The sequence below is a fragment of the Gallinula chloropus genome (genome assembly GCF_964237585.1).
Source record: "Gallinula chloropus genome assembly, chromosome: 1".
Taxonomy (NCBI): domain Eukaryota; kingdom Metazoa; phylum Chordata; class Aves; order Gruiformes; family Rallidae; genus Gallinula; species Gallinula chloropus.
This window is the reverse complement of record NC_140085.1, coordinates 206569263-206594637: the sequence shown is the minus strand read 5'-3', so window position 1 is coordinate 206594637 and position 25375 is coordinate 206569263. Positions and strand designations below refer to the sequence as shown.

Below are 25375 nucleotides of genomic sequence, written 5' to 3'. Positions count from 1 at the left end.
TTTCACCTTAACTGGTAACTTATTATTTGTTTAAAAAATTAAGTCAGTGCTGTAGTAAATCTTTGTTTCCTATAAATAGATGATTATAGCACAAAAAAAGCTCACAAAACCAACCAACCAACCAAACATACTCAGGGTGTTGTAAGAAGTTCAAAAACTTGGCTTGAAAACTGCCTGCCAGAAGTAGCAAAATTCTCTTTCTGCAGGTTAATGTCACACAGCCCAAGGACAAACATCCAGGAAGTTAAAAAACCAAAACAAAAATCCCGACAACGTGTAACAAGGATAGAAAGTGCTGTATATAAACCCCTGATGCACCAAAGATTATAACCAGAGACCACAGATCAAGTTTTATTTTTTTTTTTTTATATATATATGTTTCTATATATTAATTTAAACTGGAACATTCCCCAGCTGTGAAAATAGCCATTTAAAAATTTTCAAACTAGAGCACAAAACATATCTGGTACTTTCGATGCATGGGGCTCTACATACAGACTCCATGATACAGTATTTCTCATAAACGGATTACTATATAACCTCCTTGCCGAGAAGGAGATCCCAAATGCTATTGTAGCAAACCTCCCTCAGCATTAGTGCTGAGCTGAAAACTACTAGACACCACAAAGATGCATCTTCTCTCAATAACCTAGCTGAGATTTTTCCACTAAGATGGCTGCAGCGAGCTGCTGAGCGTCCGTCACGTGAGGGTTCTTCTTCATAACAATCCTCACAAGATCAGGGGGGAAGATGTTGCAGAGATTTATGTAAACCTTCTCCCTGGTGTCTTGGTGCCTTGGAGGGTCTTGAGGGATTCCACAGTAAGGTACGCGCCAGGTCTGGTCCTGCTGTTCGGGTAAGCTTTGGAAGGCAAACTGCTCGTAACACGGCTGCGTGGGGTTACTCGGCAAGGAGTAGGTCTGGCGGTAGCCGTACGCATCCATCCCGTAACTCTGCCTGTCCCAGCTCCCAAGCCCGTCTTGGCCAGAATAAGGCTTCCTGTGTCTTAATGGAGAATTCTCATATAAATGGGAATCCGAAATGCTGTCTATCCTCATGGACACGAGGGCTCTCCCCAGGTGCATGGTCTTTGAATGTGACGAACTCTGAGAGGTCGAGTAGTCGTTGGGACAGCTAGAACGAGCACCAACCGTCGGGTGCTGCAGATGCACAGCCATGTACGGGATGGGAGGTTTGTGGTGAAGCTTTGGTTCTTCGTGACTATAGCTTTGTACTCGTGTGAGGGGCTCGTGGTAGCTCTGCAGGAAGGGCTGAGTGTTAAGGCGGCCGTGGGGGTGCATGTGTTGGCACTTCAAGTTCTCCTCCAGCTGCGGGTCAGGCGAACTCATGTAAGAGCGATCGCTGTAACCCACGTAGGAATCGCTACTGCCACAGCTAATGCTCCCTTCGCTGCTGCAGTCAGAAGCCACAGAGCTTATCCTGTAATCCGTGTCTAAGGAGAAGCGCCTTTCAGGACTACGTGGACCAGATATACTTAGATTTGAATATGCACTCAGGATAGAGTAATACCCTACATCCACAGGGGAGTCACATTTTGGATACTGGTCATAAGGCATTGGCGTTCCGTGATTTTTGGTTGCCATCATCACTGTGGGATACTGTCCCTGTGGTCTTTGATCCTGAGGTGGGAAGTGAACTCCGGATGGAAGGCCGTTAGTTAAAGGTGCAGTACTTTGGGGTTTTGCAGCAGAGGAACTTGGTATACTAACTAAAGAAGGTACAGACCTAGTTTCCAATTTGTTTTTGGTGGGAAGCTTTTCCTCCAAGTCTTGATAGACTTGAGTCCTTATACTAGGATCCGATTGCCTCTTTGGAGCAGCACGCTTCAGCTCAGAAGTGCCATCATTTTTAGTGCTACAGGGAACACTATTGCTTTTTACCAGTCCTCCTTCACTTGTAGTTTTGGCAGCTGTGCTTCTGGACATGGCACGAAGTTCATCAGCTACAGATCGCTGAGGCTGATTTCCTCTTTCTGGATGATAGTATTTGCATTTGTGTCCATAGGTACATTTCTTCCCTATTAATACAAACACAATCAGATTTTAAAGAAACTCAACCAGGAGTTTTTAATCATCAAACAATGGAAATGTCCCTCATTTAAAGTTTTACTGATCATCTCAAAGACCTTACAAGTGGTTCTGTGTGACTTTGGGGTGAGACCGAATGTCTCCTCTCTTGCATTGTGGGGAAAAAGAGGCAGTGGTAGCGTGCTGCAGGTAGTGCTCTAGGAATGCAGACCAATGCTACCAACAACACTCAGCTGAACATGGCACTGTCAGCGTGTCTGTACACATCTGCTGTACTGGACCAAGGTGATACACAGACAGAAAAACCAACAGGGAAGTCAGACAGTCATTAACCCAGCAGGTTTCAGTTCAATCGAGATGGTGGTGTGCCTGTAGGGATGCTTGGTAGCTAAACTTCAGACAGCCTGATCACTTTTCTGGAAGAAATCTTAGATGTCTTAAGACCAAATCACATTAGAAAAAGGCTTTCTGCAGTCTGCAGAATTTAGGTGCTGTTTTGGATCTATTCCTACAAATGATTAGTAAAGTTGCTCCTTCAGTTCCTCCAGTAAGTAAGAAATGTTCTTTAACTAACACATGAAAAAAATCACTTCAGTGTCCACCATCAGCTCAGCTTTTCAACCACTCTCAGGCTAAGATGACAACGTAAAACCCCCTGTTTAAAAGCTTTTACTTTTGTCAGTGTTAAAATAAAGCAGGAGATTGGTCCCCAGTCCTAGCAGGACAGAAAACTGATGAGTTAAATCAAGTTACCATATGGACATGGTTGCTTCTTATGTTCTGGCACAATAGGTTTCTTCCTAAGAAAATTGTCCAAACTTGGACCATGGCGGCCAAGAGGATCATCAGGAGGCATAAATCTATAAAGAAAAAGAAGAAAGGTATTATGGAAGCAAACAAGCCTTTTCATATTCCTCATGCAATGATGACCAAGAGCCTCATGACTGCATCTTACACCATAACCTGCCATGCTGACCTTTTTAAGCCAGAGCTCTTTGAGAGCCATTTTGAAAGGCCACCTTTGTGCTGCTGGCACTGCCTGAGAGAAAGGCCACAGGCACACATCATGTTGACACCTTCAGCCTAGCTCATCTGGCAGCTCTGCAGCAAAGCAGGGCTCCACACCACCCATTCCAAGACCAAAGTAAGGGCAGCAACACAAGCAGTGATTTCTTCAAATGCTACAACTAACTTTGCAAAACGTTGCCTAGAACTCTTGTATCAGTATTTAGGCACTCAAATACAAGTGCCTGCTTGCCAGAGTACTTTGTCCCTCCCGCTGGAAGAAGTCACCAGTAGTAATTGCAGTTGATCTGTATGTCAGGGTGAAGACACCACAGATGGATCTAAGCAGACAGTTGAACTAGGGACCTCCTGAGGTTCCCTGCAACATGGGGTTTTCTACATTTAGAAGTCTAACCACTGGCACTCAAAAATACTGTCTCAGTCTATCAAGAGATTGCAATATTAATAGCAAAGCACGCACCAAACATAGCATATGAGCTGGCATACACCAAAAGGGGACAAAACCAGCATAAAAAGATATAAAAGACATTGTTGTAAAAAAGCTCTGCAAAATACAGAGTTTGTCATCAGAAGACCAAATCTATGTTTGACTATTCTTCCAGTTTTCCTACAGGTACTTAATGATTTGGGTGTAAAATGAGAAATTCACACCAGTTTTCAACCTGTGCTCCCCTCAGTTATTACAAAGACAGAATTACTTACTTGTCATTAACAAATGAATACATCAGCAAGCGTTCATCTATGAACTTCTTCCATTCAGGCTTTTCATTAGCTAGATCCCTGTAGTTATCATTAGAAACGATGATGCCATCTGACTCAAAGGCCAACTTCACTATGAACCGGTCATCGTAGCAGACCACCCTCCTCCCCTGCACTCGGCGGGATGGCGTGAACACAAGAATCTTCTCCTTTTCTAACTTACGCAAGATTTCTTGGTCTACAAGGAAGGAGAATCACAAGTTTTAAAAGAAAATGAAAAAAATGATTGCTTAATCTCCAAAGACATTAGTTTTGAGGAAGAAAATCCAACCATTAGCACTAAACATGTCTTGAATGGTTATGGTCCAGCAGATTGGAGTTACAGTCAGCAGTCAATTAGCAGTACTTTCAAAAAACACCCTCAAAGAAATCAAAACCTCCTGCTCCACACCATTTCTCTAAGACTAATGCAGGGGACCTTCTTCATGTTGCTGTGGTTCAAAAGAAACACTGCTTATCAACTCCTCTGGATGAAGGGGTGGTTTTAGACATTCCTGAATGTTTCAGTGAATTGGGGGGCTACACCCAAGTAGAGTCAAGGGGCCACTTCCATCTCTTTGTGGCACCCAGCAAGAAATATCTTCCAAAATACTTGAAGCAGCTCACATTAATGGGACTGTCTCATGAAGACTCTGCCCATCAAGAGAAGGGGTTACTACTAGGTTCCACAAGGACTAGAAAACCCACATTCTCTACAAACAGGTTCTTCACAAATGTAAACAGCATTCCCTAACAAGACATCTGATGTCACCAACAATGAATATGGGGTTTGTTTTCTTTAGCTCTGCTAATAGTTCAGAAATTATCCTTCCTTGAAGAGTTCACAGTTTTCCATATCAAGTCCTACCCAATCCATGCAGATTCCTCTTTAATCCTGCTATGCAAATGTGTTTAACATTTTGTCTAATTCATCATAGAATCCCAGAATGGTTTAGCTTGAAAGGGACCTTAAAGATCATCTAGTTCCAACCCCACTGCCAGGGCTGGTGAGGGGAAGAGTTGAATGATTCCTTCTTGCCCTACACAGGCTGTCCATCACCTATAGATATTTTTTTCTTTCTCTGTGTGGGACTTGGGGATCCTGGTGAGCTTTGAAAGACAGCTTGAGGAGGTTGGTCTGAGCTAAGATTCTGGACGTAGCACCAGTGTACTTAGCATTGGAGCACACACCCCTTGTGTTGATTCCCCTAGCACTTGCCTCAGAGCAGACAAGCTATGAAAAAAGAACAAAACAAAAAGCTAGGCAATGTCTAAAATGGCAGAAGATGATGCTTGCACAGCGAATATGAGTCATGGCTCTCAACAGAGGTTTACATCTCAAATAACTCAACTGTTTTGTAGCACAAGAAACTTGACAGGGAACATGTTCCATCTAGACAAAAAAAAAAAGACTAACAAGAAGAAATGCAGCATTAATATTTTATATCATCAATATATTTGATACAAGCATTTATCTGTCTAGTAGAAAAAGTACAAGATTTTAAAATAAATCCAACCTTTTAGTATTCACCACCCCTCCTCCACGTGGTAAATGATAAATATGAGTGTAATGGAAAGTTACTTTTTTGCCCACTAAGACAGAATTAAAATAACTGCCATATGATGCTTAGCAGGTAATAATAAGAAAGATGAAGCTGCTGTTTAATCCAATAAGCTTCTCACAAATACCAACAGTCTACAACCATCTTCACATTAGTAATTTAAGATTTTTTTCAAAACTCTAGGTGGCTGCATATTTCAGGTGAGTATCTCCAGAAATTGAGTGTCAGCACAATGGATTTTCCAAAACTGGTAGCAAATGGGATCCCTGCATCCTGACAATAAAACTGGAGAACCTCTGTTTTACAGAGGATACAATAACCTTCTTTGATCTTCCTCCCATTTTCAGGGTCCACGATGACACAGGGCAAACAGATTTTTCATTGCAACTGGTCAGTTTTCTGTTTTGCTACTTTCTTGATCCTCCTTTCGGAGCACCTAGCCCTATCCACAGCTCTGCCAGATGCCTCAATTTATTTCTAAACAGCCCAATCTTTATTACTTTGCTGATGCTCTTCTCACACCTTAAGCTCTAGTACAGTGAAAGACAAGGGCTCCAAGAGAAAGGCTCCACACTGCCTTACGGTGAGACAACAACAGCTTTCCAAACATTCCTCTGGCATTAGCACAGTGTGTTACAGTAGCAGCCATGCAAATGAAATGAAGTGTGAAGATCAGTGGTCTATGGAGACAGGACAAGGGGCAATGGCTGCAAGTTGGAGCACAGGAAGTTCCGCACCAACATGCAGAAGAACTTTTTCACAGTGAGGGTGACAGAGCCCTGGGACAGGCTGCCCAGGGAGGTGGTGGAGTCTCCATCTCTGGAGATATTCAAGACCCGTCTGGACGCCGACCTGTGCAATATGTCCTAGGGAGCTGCTTTCGCAGGGGGGTTGGACCCGATGATCTCTCGAGGTTCCTTCCAACCTCTACAATTCTATCTTTCCAGATATTGGAAAACGCACATGGTAAGCCAAGCTTGCTTCCATATTCTTTCAGAAGCCATCGCTACAACTCCCAAAAGCTTCCCCTCCTATAGAGGCAGCCATTTTAAAAACCAGAACAGAACAAAACAACAACCTCCCTCTCCCACCCTAAATTCTCGGGGTTTTTAAACCTGAATTCTCCTCTGCTTGAACTTTAGGGCAAAGGGAAAACAACTCTCCAGCCTGCACACATTTTGATCTAGACACAAATACCTCTACATCAATTTTTTAAAATTTCTTTTTTGCTTGATGAGCATGTTTTCCAGATTAAAATTTTCATAAACTGTCTCACTTGTAGTTAGTAATGATGAAAAGGGGAACCGTTCCCTCTCTGCGAGGATAATTCCTGTAACCTCGGGCGCAGGCAGTGACTCACTGCAGGTGACGGGCAGACAGGCCAGCCTGGCAGAAACTGCTCACCACAAGAAAGATCACCCACTGAATCACCAACTTCAAACCTCTTTGCTGCCAATGCTACACGGGTGTGAACAGATTTTAAAAGTGGCAATTACGTTCTTCAAGAAGTAAGTACCAACGTTCATCAAAAATGTATCAGGCAAGCAGAAAAGGGGGATGTGAAGAGGGCACTGCTTTGCCTTCTTCCTCCCTGAAGAAGGCAAGGAAGTAACTACACCAAAGACACTCTCTATTATAGTATTTCATTTCTAAAAATGTGTTCATTTGAGCAGTGGCACTCCCGCTGTGCAAAGCATCAAACACATCAGCAAAGGTGGAGAGCTTACCTGTGATAAGAGCATCAGGTCTAGACTGTTCTTTCCTCCACGCTGGCACGAACACTGTGACATCCTTGTGGCCTCTTTCCAAAAACCAGTCTACCGCCAATTTGATTCCTCGACAAGAAAATACTTCTTTGTTCCCGTGGCTGAAACACACATTGGAATTCCTTATTTTAAAACTCCTTTGCTTTTCTATGACTCTAAATGCAGCACAGCGAAATGCAGATCTCAGTCACGCTCTTCACTCGCTCCATGGTTTCTAAAGGCAACCAGGAGTCAGCCTGAGCCTTGCCCAAACAGTACCACCACTTGCAAAATGCTGTTGGAGAGGGATACTGAATCTGCTCAACATTTTTAATGCACCAAGCAAGGAAAAATGTAAGTAGGGAGTGCTAAAACCCCCCACAGACCAACCAGTATGGGGCGAGACTTGAGGGAACACAGGAGACCTGAACATACCAACATAACAAGAGTACAAAGTGTTTGTAAAATGCTGGCAGATGAGCACTGGTGTGCATGGGGTGGGGGAAAAGATAGCAGATACTGGCTACAGGACCCCTGTGAGGTCCCATCTGAACAGGGAAGGAGAGAGAAGATCTGCATGCCCAAGGGTGGCAGGCACGCTGCGGGACAGTACAGCAAACTGGAGAGCCCGTCCAAAAGCAACATGAGAGAACAAAGAATTTGCTTTGCACTGTGCTCTAGGAGGAGAAATTGTGTCTGGAGAGCTGTGAAAAGATGGTTCAGCAGGAACAGATCAGACACAAGCAAAACAAAGTGTATGCCTGTTGTGCAATAGCTGTCTGAGGTAAGGCGAGAGACGCAATTATGTCATCTTCTCAAGGCAGATGAGTCCTCAGCCAACTTCTGCATCCAGTTTTGGGCATGACATATTAGAAAAGACACAGAGGAGCTGGGAAGAATCCAAAAGAAAGTGAAACAAGGCCTATGGAGAAAGGCTGAAGGAAGGGCATTTACTTAATTGGGAAGAAAAAGGCAGCCTGTGAAGGAACAAAACAATCTTCACTGTATAGGAAGTAATTAAAATAAAAGACAGTAATCAACCTTTGGGTCCATGGAAAAGTTTTGGTAGCAGGGGGCTGCAGGGTGGTCTCTGTGGGGGTAAGGGCTCTCCTGTCCCAGGCGTGCTTGGCTCCAGCCAGCTCCACAACAGAGAAAGGACTGAAGGAATGCCAAGGCTGGAGAAGGAGGTGCTCCATAGGGAGCACGTATGCCCCCAGAGGGACTGCAGCCTGTGGAGCACAGGAAGGAAAGCAGGAGAGGAAGGAGCAGCAGGGAGAAACCTCCATGTTTGGACCCCAACACCTGGCACTGCTCACTGCTGCTCTGCAGGGACTCAGCAGCACCCGCAGCAATGACAGCGGGGAGGAAAAGTGTCTGGGACGAAGTGAGCTTGGGAAAAGGAGAGGACAGGCATTGTCCCTTAAAGTAGTTTAATCTCAGTCTTTTTTGCTTCCCATTATCTGAATCAGTGATTAAATATTTATGTTAATTCGCTATAAATTGAGTTAAATTTTCCAAGTTGAGTTTGTTTGGCATCCAACAGTACTTGGTGAGTGATTTCCCCGTCATTATTTTGACACGTAAGTTTTCTTGCTCCTGTTCCTCCTGTTTTCTCTCTGTTCTGCTGGTGGTGGCAGCGAGCACCCAACTGGGTGGGTGCCATGTGCCAGCTGCAAGTGACCCACAGTCATCCCACTGGGTAAGGACAGAAAAGTCCTTCACTGGCTTTAAGGAGCAGTTAAGCAGTATGTTAGAAAAGCTTTCCAAATGATCACTGGGACAGTCTGCCCATGGATTTTGGGATGTCCTCACTGGACACTCCGCAGAAGAAGTCAGACGGCTCCCTTGGGCCAGTCTGAGTTCTCTGTGCAAAGGAGACAACCAACTTTTGTGAGGTCTCTCCCAAGCCCACAGCTTGATGTAGCAGAAGAAACACAGTAGCAAACCCTTGCCTTTCACTTGGCGGGCTTGTCATGCAGCAAGTATTCCACAACCTGCTCTCCAGAAAGGTAAAAGACAATTATTTCACCACGGACTCACTTTTGAGGAAGACAATATGATGATGGATAGCCACAGGGGTCCTAAAAATTCCTCCTACTTGCATGTTTTGAGGTCAATAAACCCACTCTGTCTCTCTCTAATGGTTATAGTTACTGCCTCTGCAGTAACACATTCCCTGTTTTTATGGTAACATTGTGTAATACATTATTACACAGTAATAACACTCCAATATTAGGAATTCGGGGGGGCTGATCAATGACAAGCTCAGCATGAGCTGACACTGTCCGCTAGCAGCTCAGAAGGCCAATCGTGTCCTGGGCTGCATCAAGAACAGCGTGACCAGCAGGTCAAGGGTGGTGATTCTGCTCCTCTACTCTGCTCTCGTGAGACCCCACCTGCAGTACTGCATCCAGCTCTGGGGTCCCCAGTACAGAAAAGACATACAGCTGTTGGAGCAAGTCCAGAGAAGGACCCTGAAGATGACCAAGGGGCTGGAGCACCTCTCCTATGAAGACAGGCTGAGAGAGTTGGGCTTGTTCAGCATGGAGAAGAGAAGGCTCTGGGGAGACCTTATTGCAGCCTTCCAGCACCTGAAGGGACCTACAGGAAAGTTGGAGGGGCTGTTCACCAGGGAGTGTAGTGATAGAACAAGAGGCAATGTCTTCAAGCTAAAAGAGGGTAGGTTTAGGTTAGATGTTGGGAAGAAATTCTTTCCTGTGAGGGTGGTGAGGCACTGGCACAGGCTGCCCAGAGAGGCTGTGGAAGCCCCAGCCCTGGCAGGGTTTGAGGCCAGACTGGATGGAGCTTTGGGCAACCTGGTCTAGTGAGGGTGTCCCTGCCCACGGCAGGGGGTTGGAACTAGATCATCACTGAGGCCCCTTCCAAGGCAAAGCATTCTATGATTCTATGACACACAGCAATATTCTCCCTAGGGACTGTTTTATAATATACAATTATTATTGTGCTTGCTTGACTGAGCGAGTACTGTCTCTGTGTATCTAAATTCCCAGGAATGGGAAACCAAACCACACACAGACACATCACATTTAAAATGCACATGCACAGAGAAAATGGCCAACAGTATTTCCAGCCAGGACAAGCCTAATGACATGTCCCCCCGACAACACGGAATCGCAGTGCTTGGTGCACAGTCAGGACCCAGTGGGCAGCCATAAGGCCCCTTTTGCAAAGCCTGATACAAGATGTTACTGTTCATCCTATCAGCAGGTCATGTGCAACCCTAAAAGCGTTGCAATCCACGTTAAAACAGTTGGGAAGGGCATGTTCCAGCTACTAAATTCCAGTGAAATCACTGTACTATTATTACTCTCAACAATCTCCATGGTTTCAAGTGGGTAAACCCACCTTTCACTCCTGATGGTGAACAAGTGTTTTGTTACAACTACGTTTTAGTAACAGTATGTTTCTTCCTGGAAGTCTGAGAAATAATTTCTGGAATGAAATCCCAGCCACCCTGAAATAAATGACTGTTCTTGCCTATTGCTTGCCATCAGGCTGGAATTCAAGCCACACTTTTAAGGGCAGAGGGAGGACCAGGCAGTTCAGCTCCTTAGTTTTCTCTTAATACAGACTATTAAAATTCTTCCACTGAGAACAGAAATTTTAAATCTGGTTAAACTTCACAACACACAGGCAGGAAACATGTTACAATGCATATTAGCTCTTCAGCACTGCTGAGCAAGTGGATTTATAGCCTGTATAAACGTTCACATTTTTTTCTCGTCCTTTTCAGACCCATGTGTAAGCTGGGATCTGAGTAGATACAAATTCCAAGAAATGCAAATGATTTGTGAGAGTCTGTGAAAGATGTGCAATTAAAATTTGTCCTTTTCTTCTGGTTTGTTGTCATGCAGATTTGATGCTCTCCCTTTTACGATCTTTGTGCTTCATCAGCTTTATGATACATCATATGGTGAAAGGCCTGAAATCACGCTGCTGCTTCTGACTTCTTTCCCTCTCAGCAGTTGTAAAAAGAGAAGAAATGTCTGTATTTCTATATAAATAAACTTTCTTTTAAAATTCTCTTCCCAATTATTGGCAGTATGTGGAAGCTCAGAGCAGTCAGGATGACAGCTGTAGTCCTGGGTGAGATGTTTTTGGTGACTTGCTGCCCATGTTTAATCTACCGCTCTTAGTTGAAGGAAAAGAAAGTATATTCCTTAAGAAGTATCTATTTGTATTTCATACCATGCACATTTGATTCTTTTGATCACCAAATTTACACTGTTGATAGCTGTGGGTTTATTTTTAAATGAAAAAAAAAATAGTAGTATAACACTTCCTGAGCAAAAATCAATTGAGCATTTTCTTGGCTACAAGTTAGCACCAACTGGCAAAAGGGCTGATGAGTGCATTTCTGTCTTCTCTGTTACCTTCCCAGCCCACAAACTAGATTTTTGAGTGAAAAGAGTTGGGGTATACACTCCTAAAACACTGACTGCTTACAATAGCTGCACGACTTCTGGTGTGCTCTAGTGCAATATTCAAACCTAGGTGGAGGACCCAGGTTTTGAAAGCTACAGAAAACATACACAGTGATGACCAGAGACATTAGAGCTGAGGTCTACAATGATTTCTGTTGGGATGCACATACAGGTTTTACAGAACTGAAATCCAGACATATCAAGGCACTTCTCATGTAAAAGCATATTGAATAAAAGCAAGAAGAACAAAATTAAAACACAGATCTGCCTGGTGAATTTAGAGAGTTACTAAGCTGTTTTCTTCCACCATGTCACGGGAGGAAAGCAGTGCTCAGTCCATAGCACAGGGAGGTAAGAATTTTCACCTAGTAGTGTATTAGTGACTCATTTGGCTGGCAGCCTGGTTTTGTCACTAGCCTCACCCCTTCTTTCAGTATGTTTTTATAGCTCTACTAATTTCCTAATCACAGAAATAACTTGTCCCAAAGCATTTCTCAGTAACCTAGGCCTTCTATCAGTCCTGCATTTGTTCCTTATATATACACACATCTGTTCTCGGTGCTGACATGAAGCAGGTGAAGCAGTTCCTGAATGGTTTTTTCCCATTAGGCCATGACAAACAACTCCAATGGTTTGAGGACTTTGAGGAGAAGAGAAATCTTGGAAGCTGTGACATCTTTCAAAACATCTTTCCTCTGCAGGGTGTCCAATGATGGGGCACTCCATGGAGTACGGCAGGCGCAGTCGCGGGAGTCTGACCGAGCAAGAGTCACGCACTCAGCAGTCAGGGGTCAAAACAGGCAAAGAGAAGTTATACTCAAAGCTGCCAGTGACAAGCTCCTATCCACATGATCGTTACTTGCTGGAAAAGTATTTTTATCTATTCCTTAAAGTGACTTCTCAAAATAACTGAAGAAACTAGACAGCTAGTGCCACTGAAAGATCACAGAATAGTCTGGGTTGGAAGGGACCCCAAGGATCATAGAGCTCCAACCCCCCCTGCCACAGGCAGGGACACCAAACTCCAGGCCTGGATCTACACAAGGCTGCCCAGGGCCCCATCCAACCTGGCCTAGAACACCTGAATCAAGGTACCAGGATACAATCGTGCTTACTGAGCTTGGTAATGCACAGTCTGAGGAGAGGCTAATGCAGGTAAATTCTTTGTTAAAATATGTATGCCATTAAATTGTCACATGAAAACTATGTATGGCACACACAGATAAAGACTATCAAACCATCCTGTGGCACAATTTGCAGTTGTGGAAAAACTTCTATGCAGACAGTGTGTCAGTGAACCTTTCACTACGGCTGAATAAGCTGCCTCATGCATGGTTAACACATGGGGACAAGTCTCAGGTGTCTAAACAGGGATGTCAAATTCTGGTTAGCACCTTTGGGTATCTCATGCTCCCTCCAGCTGAATGCCACTCCTCAACAGCACTGGGGTCTCCATTATGTCTGTCAGGCCTGGGTGTATGTTTGTGATGCCACCCAGCACATCCACGGCTGGCAGGATGGCTGGGCATGAAAGCCAGAAGAAAACTCCCTCTTAAGTGGGAGTGCATTTAAGTACAAAAAACCCCAGCAACAAACAAAAACCAAAACCCCACAAACAAATCAGCATCTACCTCTCACAAAATAAAAATTATCCGGTGTTGTGTCTTCCTTTGTGCAATAAAGTACCATCAAGCATCACTTAAATATACGTGCCAAGGTTTTCCAAAAGGGGAAACTGAACTGCACCACCTCCATGGCCTGGGAATCCTAAGGGTGATGTTTTCAGAATAATCTAATTGCTCAATACAAGACTCATTGATTTCAACCTGCAAATCCAGACCAAAGCACTTCAGATCTTTTGCCCACGTATTTCTGAAAGTGGTTGTCTAAAAATTATAATGCAGCAAGTAAAATATCAAATTATTTATCAGTGTTATCTTTGTGTTGCACACCGTAAGCACAGCAGACTTCTTTTTTGCCTATATGTTTCCAACAGTTTTATACACAGTTATGTAAAATTTAACAGTTTTTTACTGTTAGTGAAGACAGTCTGAAGGCACCCAAGGAAGCCAGAGAAAACTAACAAATAGGGAACAGAAACAAATGAGTAAGAGAGTTACCTTTTCCCCGCTGTTTTTGCAACTAAAGACTCGATCCCTTACTCCTTACTTCTTGGTGGCAAAAGCCTGATTCCAGCAAAGACATGTATCGCAGCAACAGCCTATTTTAGTCAATTTTCAGCATCCCAACCTTACCCTTGGAAAGGGCAAGCAAAGGAAAAGGACTGCAAATATGCTGCAGGTGTTTCTCTCTTCAGATGAAACTCGCTCTTTCTTATCCTCAGCAGTAAAGCAAAGCCTTAAAATGAAGGTGCCAGAGAGAATCTCAAAACCTTGTTTCTGCTGCCTCATGGAGGACCTTTACCCTCCATTTGAGACTGCAGAGGCTCAGCTGAGGAAGCCTGAAGAGCAGGTCCAAGAAGACACTGGAGAACAGACAGGTGTAGGGGTGAAGAGATGATGATGTGCTGTTGCTAGATGGGCGGAAATCACCTTTCCCTACCTCAGCTATGTAAAGGGAAAATTTAGGGTAGCTTAAGTCTCATCACACAAGGATAAAGAGCCACCACTGACTGGAATGTGTCTCCTGTCTAGTATCTATGCTGTGCAGTTTACAATAAATAAGGCTCTGAGTACATTTCTACGTCAACAGACAAACACCTTTCTTAACTCACAAGTTCTACATAAAGATTTTTCATTACATCATCATCTACACAAAAAAAAAACCCCAAACCCCAAACCCTCACCTTATGAAGCAGGGTTAGAGCTACACAATTCTTTGGAAAGTCAACCTAGCTCAGTGCTCAGGTATGGCATGATTTAATCCTGGGTCCTATCTCCTAATCCAGCTTCACTCTCAGCTCTGGGAAGTGTCTCCCACGAGCTCCACAGCAACTCTGGGAGATAACCTCAGTTGTTATTCAGCTCTGATTTAAAGTTCACAATACACAGAGAAGGATCAGACCCATCTGGAAGAGCATTCTACCAAAAGGCTTGGTGTGTGTTTGGCTTAAATGAACAGTCATTTTTTCTCTTCTGGAAGAGGGCTAAGTCAACGTGATGGAAGCCAGAATAACGAAAGAACAAGACCAGATCTGAAGCATCCCATCAAAACTAAATGACAATTCACAGCCTGCAAAAGCCACCTTTCTGTTATTCATCTGAAAGAGGGGGGGTTGGTTTGTTTTTAACACTTTAGTCAATTCATATTCTTTAGCCAATACTGGAGCTTTAAACTTGAAATGTACAAGATGCACCTGACCAACTTTCTTCAGTTTAAGGCACAAATGACAAACAATGCCATCTTAAAGTGTAAGAGAAGCTTTTCAAGCATTACCAAAAGGCAGGAAAACTGAAAAGGTTGGGGGTTTTGTTGGTGGCTTTTTATTGGTTTTGTTTTGTTTAAGGAATGAAAAGAAGATACTGTGCCAATTTATAGGTTAGTTACTTGTAACAGGATGTTGGATATTTAGAGACTGAAATTTGAACAAGATTGTCTGAACTGCAGGTGAATTCCTGTATCCTCCCTGCTGATCTGAACACTCCTCTTTTACATGGAAAAGCTGAAATCTTCCCTTTTAAGGTGCTTCTTTACTATTACGTGTTTTCTTGAAGGGGGAAGGACAGATCCTGCTGGGAAATAACTGGTTGCACTGCTGTGACTCATCTTTTACAAACACAGGAACATCCTTCATAACCAAGGACTGATTTCTAGGAAAAGGTGGGATCCACTTGACCAAGCAGAACAAAACATCTTCACCACTAGCTGACCAAGAGCAGGGAAAAATATCTTTGCCAACAGGTTGACCAACAGATGTAGGCATGGACAATCCAGGAAGTTTCTGGAGGGAATGGGAATTCCCAGCAAGGGAACCTGCTGACCTCACACCTACAAACAAGGAAGAACTGGTCAGAAATGTAAAGGTCAGGGGCAGCCTTGGCTGCATTGGCCACTGAGTAGTGGAATTCAGGATCCTGAAGAGCGAGCAAGGCAGAAAGCAGACTTCAGGAGAGCAAACTCTTTCAGGAGACTCACATGTCACATAACCCCAGAGAAAAGAGTGGCCCAGGGGAGCTCGTTGGTTTTCAAGGACCACTTCTATCAAAATAAAAACTGGTCCCCTGATGTGCAGGAAGTTGGGCAAAGGTGACAGGACAAGATTTTGCCTCAGCAGAGGCTACAGAATGTTGACATGGGACATTCCCAAGCCGTTAGGCCCTGATGGGATGCACTCAGGGATGCTGAGGGAGCTGACTGATGATATTGCAAGGCCTCTCCTGGTAAAATCTTTGAAAGTTTGTGATGATTTGGGACATTCCTAAAGACTAGAAGAGAGCAAATATCCTTTCCATCTTCAAGGAAGGCAAAAGGGGATAATTCAGGGAACTATAGACTTGTCAGACTCACCCTGATCCCTTCAAAGGTGATGGAACACATCTTCCCAGAAGCTCTTTCCTAAAAAATTATGTAGACTGGGTGAAGGTGATTTAGAACAGTCAGCAAGGATTTATGAGGGGTAAATACGCTTGACCAACCTCATAGTGAGATGGTGAGGTGACTAGCTCAGTGGATTAAGAGCAGTGGATGCTGTTTATTGTGCCTTTAACAAAGCTTTTGACACTGTCATCCTCACTGACCAACTACCAGTACGGGCAAGATAAAGAGACAGAGCAGTGGACTGAAATCTGGTGGAAGTGCTGCACTAACATGAAGGAATGCTGAAGGCCAATCAGGATTGGTGTGCACCACAGACTGATACTGGGGCAAGCATCACTTAGCATCTTCATTAATGACCTAGATAATGGGGCAGTGCACCCTCAGCAAGCTTGCAGAGGATGTATAACTGGGAGGTGTACATCAGATGGGTGTACTGCCATTCAGAGGTTGTCTGGCAGGGTAGGCCAACAGGTACCTCAGCAAGTTCAACAGAGGGAAATATCAGTCCTGCACATGGGGTGGACTAACACCAGACACCAGTACAGGTTGGGGCCCAAACAACTAGAAAGTAACTCTGAAGAGGACCTTGGGTTTCTGGTAAACACCAAGCTGATCATCAGCCATCAGTGAGCCAGATCTGGAGTACTAGGTTCAGTTCTGGCCTCCCCAGTTTAAAACATACATGGACAATAATGGAGAGAGTCCAGTGAAGGATAACAAAGTTAATCAAGGGACTGGAGGACCTGCCATATGAGGAAATCCTGAGAGAGCTGGGACTGGAGAAGGCTCAGGGAGATCTTATTAATGTGCATATATACTCAATGGAAAAGAATAAAGAGGGCAGAAACTGGTTTCTCACTGGTGCCTAGTGACGTAACAAGAGGCAACGGGCACAAGTGGAATACAACAAATGTTGTTTAAACATAATAAAACCCCCTTCTTACAGTGAGGACATTCTAACTGTGGCCCAGAGAATATGGCGAGTCTCCACCCCTGGGAGACCTTGGAAACTCAACTTGACATGGCCTTGAATTAACATTGCTCTGTGCAGGGGATTGGATTAGATCATCTCCAGAGGACCCTTCCAAACGGAATGTCTTTGTGATTAGATTTGATAGAAAGCAAGTAAAGACCTGTTAATTTGATTCTTGGAACAGAAGGACTGTTGTATTAATGGATTTAACCTGTCTGAAGGCCCTGTAGCATGCACAGCATGCATTCATATTTGGCTCATTTTAAGTAGGCAGTCAAGAAAGCAAATTGAGCATAGAAAGGCAGGTTCTAAATATTTATGTTAATAAATGAATAAACATTAAGGAAAAGTGACTGATCTGGAGCTGCTTCTGGAATGCATTCAGTGCAGTTTGTGCGAGAAGTTGAGCACCAAGTCCACCCACCAAGTCTGAGCTGTGCTAACTAGCTAACACTTATACAGCTGTGTTGGATTTATGTGAAATACACTCTAAACTCATCCTAGAAGTCTCTGGGTAACTTGGTTGAGTACCAGAATAGCATTCAACTGGGCAGACTTCCTTTACAGCTCAAGTTGAACAAAAATAACAGGACTGACATCAGAATGAGCTCACAGGAATACCCCGTTTACAATATGGGCTAACACATCACTTTATACAAACAAAACCTATCATATTAGTGTCAATAAGAGCTGTAATTAAATTCAATTTTTAAAAGCTTAATATAAAGGTAACTGACTTGATTAGGAGCTAAAAAACCTGTGCGTTTAGCCCAGAAATGTCTTACGTGGACTTTCATTACTAAGCTAATGAGAACCACATCGTCATCAAAAGACTAAAATTGACCTTCTAAACCACAGCACTAGCAATGAGATAATCCTTATGAGTTACCCAATTAGTTATAAATAATAAATTTGTCATTTAATCATCTATATAGCCATAAACCCCCTATCTCTCAGCACACGTCTCTGCTATTTCCTTCTTCCCCCCCAACCACTGATAGAGTTTGCTTCTCGCCTCCCCACAGACAAGTTTCTTGTGCTAGATGACTGGGGTCAGGATGGATGAATGCTGGAGGTAAATGTGTTATCTGTGGGCATGTAAGTGAAAGTCTGAACCACAGCAATCTCAGGAATTAATGGTAATAGAAACTATTTCCACATCTGAAAACCGAGACCAATTTTAGAGACAGGGCAGTTACCATAGTATAACCTACCACAGGAAAGCATCCCTTAAGCCACTTAATTCTACAGCATTACTTTATAATCTTAAGGAATCTTACATTTGCTTTAACCTCACGTATGTAACTGGACACAGCAATTGCCCATAGCAACGGTACCTACCAAAAATTAATTAATTACTAGAGTGGCAGTGGGAAGTAGAGATTTGACAGCTGCCTACAACGAGAGACTGGCATTAACCTATGGTTGTTCTAATAGTGAGCACAAACCACTGGTCTCTTACAGACCTCTAGCCTGATTACAAGATTGCCACACTGTGTGGCCAACGAAGATGCTTGTGACAGAACCTGCATACAGCTTTAGGCAATTACACTAAACACCTTGTTTGAACATCGTACTTGAATGGGACAAGGTTATTCTGTTTCCATTTAAATATAAAAGCAAAAGCTTCATGGTCACATACCTCATTGCAACATTGCTTCCATCAATAACTATTGGCCTCAGGTTGTCACCATCCTCTGTCACATCCTCCTGCAGTGGAGACTCTGACCTCTGAGACTCTATGGAAGACGTTTCACGCATTACACTAGTGTTAGCATTAGTTACAGTCTGATCAGTCTCAGTTTTATTCCCAAGTTTGACAAGTTCTCCCAAAATATCATTTATTAAAGCATCAGTACCAAGTTTATTGAGTACAAGTTGAACCTGCTCTTCAGAGTAACCCAACTTAAGTGCAAACTCCAGTTTGGTTTGATATTCTTTCACCACATCAGGTGGCTTTTTGACTTCCTTAGGTACTATCTGAGCCTCTTCTATCCTAAAGTCTTGCAAGATTTCATTTCTTTTTAATATATGAGGCTCTAAGCAAGGAGATCGGCACAGCTGTCGGTGAGTCTTAGGCAATAAATGTGATTCTGATGCAGAATTATTCAGTCTCTCTGAATCATTATCAGAATTTGTGCTTTCTTCAGAGTCACAGCTGGAGCTTCCAGAAGTCTCCTCTGATGCCTCCTTGTCTACATCTTCTTTCCTAGAATTAACCTTATCCATCGTCGGCTTCTCCGCCATTGACCAAGGTACAATTGCATTTATTTGTGTGCCAGTGCTCCCCACATAGAGGTGGCCTAAGTCATGCCCCAGATGATCCTTCAAGCCCATGAAGCTGCTGCATGTACTTGACTCCACTTTGCTGTTTTTCTTGTATTCCTGAATATAAAGTGTTCCGTATTCCTAGAGAGAGAACAGAAACGTTGCAAGTGGTTACACATATTACATGTTCTGCGCCTCTTTGCTCCTTCCTCAGCAGCAATATTCTCTCCCAGCAGAGAAATACAACTTTTATTTTAAACATGGGAAACTTTTCTTTTTCAAAACCATTTCCTAAGGAATATCCATAGCTAACTGGATGAACAACTGATCTTCAGTTTTCTGAGTGTATCAAATCTTTTACTTAAACATTCCTAGAAATGGGTTTGTGAAAGAATAGGAAACCAAATGCTGCTCGTTTACCTACTGTAATGCAGAGACAGAAGTCTTGTCACAAATTAAAGGAACTGAGGTATTTCTTCCATCTTAAGACAGCATTGTAACAACAAAATCAGCATAGTACTAGATCTGGCTACCAGGCAAATGTAAGACATAGGATGAATTAGTAACAGAAAGCATGATTAAATAAAAACTTATCAGCCCTAAAAAGACACCATCAGTTTGACTCAATACACTCAAACTATTTTTGAATTCCCTTATAAAGTGATAATGAAGTCAAGACAGATTAATGGCTTTCAACAGAGTGCTGCATCACTAACACACACAGCATTCAGGGACACGGATTGATCTAATGGCCCATAATGCCAATGGAAGTCTTTGCACTGACTGCAAAGGACCATTCATCAAGCCAACAAGGCAACAAAATTAAAGGCTGATTTCAGTTCTGGGCTAGGCTTGTGCAAGCCTTTTGTTGAATCAAAACTAAATACATGGATAGAAGTCATGTGGGATGAACAGAAGAGAAATTGCAGTTTTCTGGACTTCATACACTTGCAACACCATTTCTTCTGGAGAAATTTTGCATAACAACAGTTACACAGAAGTTAGCTACCCATTTCATCACAAGGATTACTTCCACAATCTGTATTTCAAGGCAGGTTGCTACCTCTTTCCCTTATTTCGTTCTTCAAAAACAAGAATACTGGCTAACTGCTTCAATAAAAAAGTAAAAGGCAAATTATTTCTCATAGATAGAAATGGACCATATGGACCAATTGTACTGCAGGGTTACCATGAAAAAGAAGAATTTACATTAAGGGGCACTATGAAACAAAGAGTTCTTTCACACTTCCATCTTGCAAGGCAGAATATAAAATGACTTCACTTGAACTTGACAGATACATTACAGACACAAATTTCATCAAGGGTAAGTTCTCATATACTGAGAAAAAACCATGTCAGAGTCTCTTGATCTACACTGGCACTAATTACAGGTGTGTGTCATGAACAGCCAAAACCTGTCAGCAAATACATTAACTCTCCCATACCCTTAAAGCTTAGCATTTAAGAACTGACTGAATATTTTTAAAGTACAGTGTACTTTCTTGGGATGAAGATCTGAGAGAGCATGGAAGAGACATTAGTCCAGACTTAGGAGAGAATTAAGAAAAAAAAATTCAATCTGTGGTTTGGTAAGAGCAGAGTCCATAGGAACTGAGTGCCAAGATATCACCACTGTGGTGGGGATTTATGGTTACAGGGCACAAAACCTTATTTTACTAAGGTCTTCTAGTTAAAATAAAGAAGCAAATCTATCATCAGCCTTTTCATCTCCAACATCTTAATCCAGGAAAGACCAACAGGGGAGAAAATTTAGGGCTGTACTACTCTCAAGCAGTCTATCAAGGAATATTACTTTCTCTTCACTTGAAGGTTCAGGATTTCGAGCGACACCACAGATTACACACAATGAGAATTTAGGAAACGGACCCTTTCACACAGTGATTTATTAACTAACGTAATGCACTCAGCGGCATCGCGCTGGTAACAAATCACGGTATCCCACGAAAAGGATACAGTTAGAATACCCAACACCACGGCCTGCGCCGAACTGACACCCAAAAAGGAGAAATTAAAAAAAAAAATCTCCAACAAGAAGCCCCTATTGGAAGCAAGGCTGCTTAGCAACCAGCCTTTAGTTGCTAGGATGCACTCCTTTAACATACCATCATGAATACTAGCACAGCGAAAGAATAATTTGGTATGAACAAAAGCCCATGAAAGAGAGCGGGACTTAAGTGCGTCTGGTTTCCCCTCGGAGAACAATGCAGCTGCCAAACCGATCTGGAAGCCCCGACATCATTGTTCCACCAACCCCACAATCTGCTCTGACTCGAGGAAGTCTAGTTAATGGGCAACACTTTTAAGCTGGACTGAAAAGTTGAGCTGGCTCATGTACTACTGCAGCAGAATACGGGGAGATAATGGGTCACTGCCTAAATCCATGTACTGTGAAATGTCATTTTAGAATTGAACTAAAAGTAGAGGGAGGAGGGGGGTTTTTTTTGGAAGGGGGGTGGTTTACATATTAACAGCATTGAATAAACAAAGCTTGACGAGCACAGATGAGAAAGAGGATTTTTTTTTTAGTGTTGGTTAAAAATCATATTTAGGTCATTTGCCAATCGCTTCTTCCTTGAAGTTTAAGTGCTTTACAGCAACTGAAATCATAACACCCTCCAGCTGGATGCAAAGTACCACCTAGCATATGCACGTGTCTGAAGATCAGGCGTTACATGAGACATATTTAAAATGATTTGCACATCAACTGTGTATGAAAAGTGACTATAAACTGGGCTTTGTCTATTGTTGGGAATGTATAATCAGCCTTGCATCTATCTGCTTTAAGTGTCCTGTCAATCTCCACTTTGTTCCAATATATAACTGCTTCCTTTGCACAGAACTCTACTGTTTTTCAGAAACCATTTAAAGAAGAACGTAAGAGCAGCAGCTTTAAAACCTGCCACAGATGGTATGCAGACGCCATAATATTGCTTTTAGAGGCTGGACACAATGATGTTTACACTGCAAATCCAAAGCAAAAGATTTCTGAAGCATTTTTGCACAAGCAGTACACTATTCCTGGCATATGGCCTAAACCCAGCATACAAACTATTAATATTTTCAGACAAATTTTTATAACATCTGTGAACTTTGTACACAGCATCTGTGGGCAGCAGCATCTCTTAGAAACACTGGACCTTGGAGCTGCCAACATGGTGTCCTTTATTCATTGATTAGAAACATAACAATCAGATGTCACTGCTGAATGCTTCTGGAATTGATTATTTTATCTTGATTTGATTAGCGAAGAGCAACATGCCAGCCAGTGTATTTGGATGAGTTTGTATTCCAAACAAACACTAGTGCACCTACATATAGGACAATGAAGTCCACGAAAACCTGGAAAGGTCACATTTACCTAAGGAATCACATCAGATAATAACAACTCCTCACACTCTTTATTTATACTGAACTCTCATTATGTACATAGAGTTTTAAAGTATGCTTACTGATACAGAGCAATACAGCTCAGGAAAATACATGCTATGATTTCTGACTCAACTGAATGAGGGCCAAAGAAACAAAAATCAGCCAAAAGTTTCTTGTCAAGGGTCTTCAGTATTCTCACCACAGCTGGATAACAGAATTTGTATTTATGACAAAGTTAATAAAATGGGTAACTCCCAATTTAGGTATACAACCTAAGTGTGAAACTGCAGCCTGCCTAAAACTACAGCATTTCATGCTCAGTTCTCTGTTAAAGGCCTAAAATACTGTACTGCTGGGTCAAAGGCATTTATCAAGTATAATGGTAACAGTCTGGATAAACCCTGTACATTGCAGATGTGTAATCTTTTCCCTTTTCTTAGAAGTCACCACTATTTTCCACTAGCCTTTAACAATAATCAGCCCATTCATTCCCCTTCACACACAACAGAAATATTTCTCAAAAGGGATGTGGGCAAGTACATCATCTAATCTTTTAATGTGTATTCAGAATATTTTCCACTTACAATTGAGCATAAGAGGAACAATTTAATGCAAATGTAGTTCACAGAGGGAAATTGTGAGAAGCAAACTAGTGTGTAACAGAATTTTTGTCTCAAAAGACTGTCAAAAGTTTCTGAAGACACATTGTGCAGTGAAATAGTTCGGCATGTTTTCATACAGGCAGACTTTTTCTAAGTCTTCTAAACATAAAATGGAAAATATTGAAATCACAGTTTGTTGAAACACTGTCATTACTTGTCACAAACAGAAGTGCAGAGCTGATTAGAAAAGAAAAGAAAGAATATATCAGTTATCCAAATGATAAAGATACTGCAACAATGCAAATAAAATAATGAATATGTAATAAATACCTACTGCTGTAGTTTCTATGTATTTAATTACCATTGTATTTCAGTGAGTGCTGTTGTCTGCATCATTCTATCCAACAAAGGAAGGATGTCCCATTGAACAGATTGGTTAATGCTCTGGGGCAACAGATGTCTACTGGAACTGCAGGAGACCAGCAACTGGTGGCCTGCCCATCTTCTGAAAACTTTCAATAGACTCATGCATATGTTCACACAATAGGGCATGTGGTAGAAATGCAAACCTCTTTTTAACCCTTTTATATGCTCTCTTTCCCTCCCAACTGATATATGAAGGTCTTTGTTTTTTGGTTTTTTTTTTTTCTTTAGAGGATCCTTGGAACACAGGCTGATGGAGTATACAGTGTTTGTTCTTCAGCCTAACATCTGAACTCAAAACATAAAACAAAACAGATTAGAAACTTTATAAAAATAGCCAGGCTAGATCTGACACACTTATGAATAGCTTTCAAAGCACAACCCCTTTGACTGGCACATTTCCACCTAAGAGCATCCTAAGGCTCTTATCTTGCACTACAGTATCTTCAGACAGCCCACAATGGAGCTCTTCCTATTTTCACAAACACAGGACATCTCACCCACTGCATGGTGTAATGGAAAAGTGCTTTTCTTTTTTTTCTTAAAAGCTTTTTCTACCCCCTCAAAATAAAGTAAATAATAGCTTATTTGCAAGAAAAAGAAGAAAAAAAAAAGCAGCAAATACCTATAGCTTTCAGTTGAAACCTACCCTTGCCCTCAGAGGGCTGGAGGAGGATTTGTTCTGTTGATGACTACTGCCCACCATTTTCAAACTCTGGGAAACGCACCATTGCCAACGCTTCTGAAAGTTCCTTAACAGAATGCACCGGGTGAGATCATTGCTCTTTAATACCCTTAAGCCTCCGACACAACTGGCTTTCCTTCCCTCTTTCTCCAGGAGACACCCAAAGCGTGCACACCTCAGCTGACACACAAGGTGCTAGCTACCTTGCCCAAACGCAAGCCGACACACGGGAACACCGGGAAGGCGCGGACGTCCTGTTTCTGCAGAGAGAAGCCCATATACTTACGTTCGCTGGGAAACACACAGACATTGGTTTCTTGTAGCTGTTCCAGAAGCAACTCCTTAACACGATTTCAACTGCAGACTTCAGGCAAGCAAGCAGAACAATGAATGGACGAACAGATGGACCCGCGATGTCTTTGCTTAACCTATTACCGAGCAGAGCCGGAGCCAATCACGACCCGCAGCGCTCACAATTAGTTGGCCGGGCAGATGCAAGGCAACCTCCCCACCCTGCATCAGGTTCGGAGGTTTCTAAGATAAGCAAGTTGATGTCATTCTCAGGGTCTGCCCCGGGCAGCATGTGTATTAACGAGGGGTGTGCAGCAACAATAGGCCATACAAAAGAGACTAGCAGGCAGCTGCTGTATGAGAGCCGGAGTCATTAGGGAGCAGGCTGCCAACAAGAAACACCTGGCTTGGGCAGACTTCGGCTTCTCCTCATTGTTTCTAATTCATGAAACAAAGAAAGGAATTATTTTTAAGTAGTAAAAGTTGTGAGTTCCTATTAAAATATAGCAGTCTTCAGGAATATAATCCCTCCGGTTACGGAGACAAGAAGTTCTTTGTAAGGAAAAATATTAAAGAGAAATAAATCTAGCAGTAGCTATTTGCATTCCCCTTTTCTTGTTAGCAAAATTAATCATATCGGCACAAAGTGCAAGGAAGTATGAAAGGAGCCCACACTAAACAT

General features: G+C 42.6%; 1 protein-coding gene across 2 annotated transcripts; it reads right to left on the bottom strand.

Moving 5' to 3' along the window:
* Window positions 1-324: 324 nt before the first annotated feature.
* ZC3H12C (zinc finger CCCH-type containing 12C) lies at window positions 325-24712 on the bottom strand (the record flags this gene model as incomplete). Of its 2 annotated transcripts, none has more annotated exons than XM_084260817.1 (6): window positions 325-2038; window positions 2802-2908; window positions 3777-4011; window positions 7102-7241; window positions 18677-19443; window positions 24689-24712. In XM_084260817.1, 6 exons carry the CDS (start codon window positions 24710-24712, stop codon window positions 642-644), a joined length of 2670 nt encoding a protein of 889 aa, XP_084116943.1. In that variant the 3' UTR covers window positions 325-641. The 2 variants fall into 2 exon arrangements, with proteins under 2 accessions (XP_084116943.1, XP_084116944.1); XM_084260818.1 differs by lacking the exon at window positions 24689-24712 and adding an exon at window positions 23485-23505.
* Between the last annotated feature and the right edge of the window lie 663 nt (window positions 24713-25375).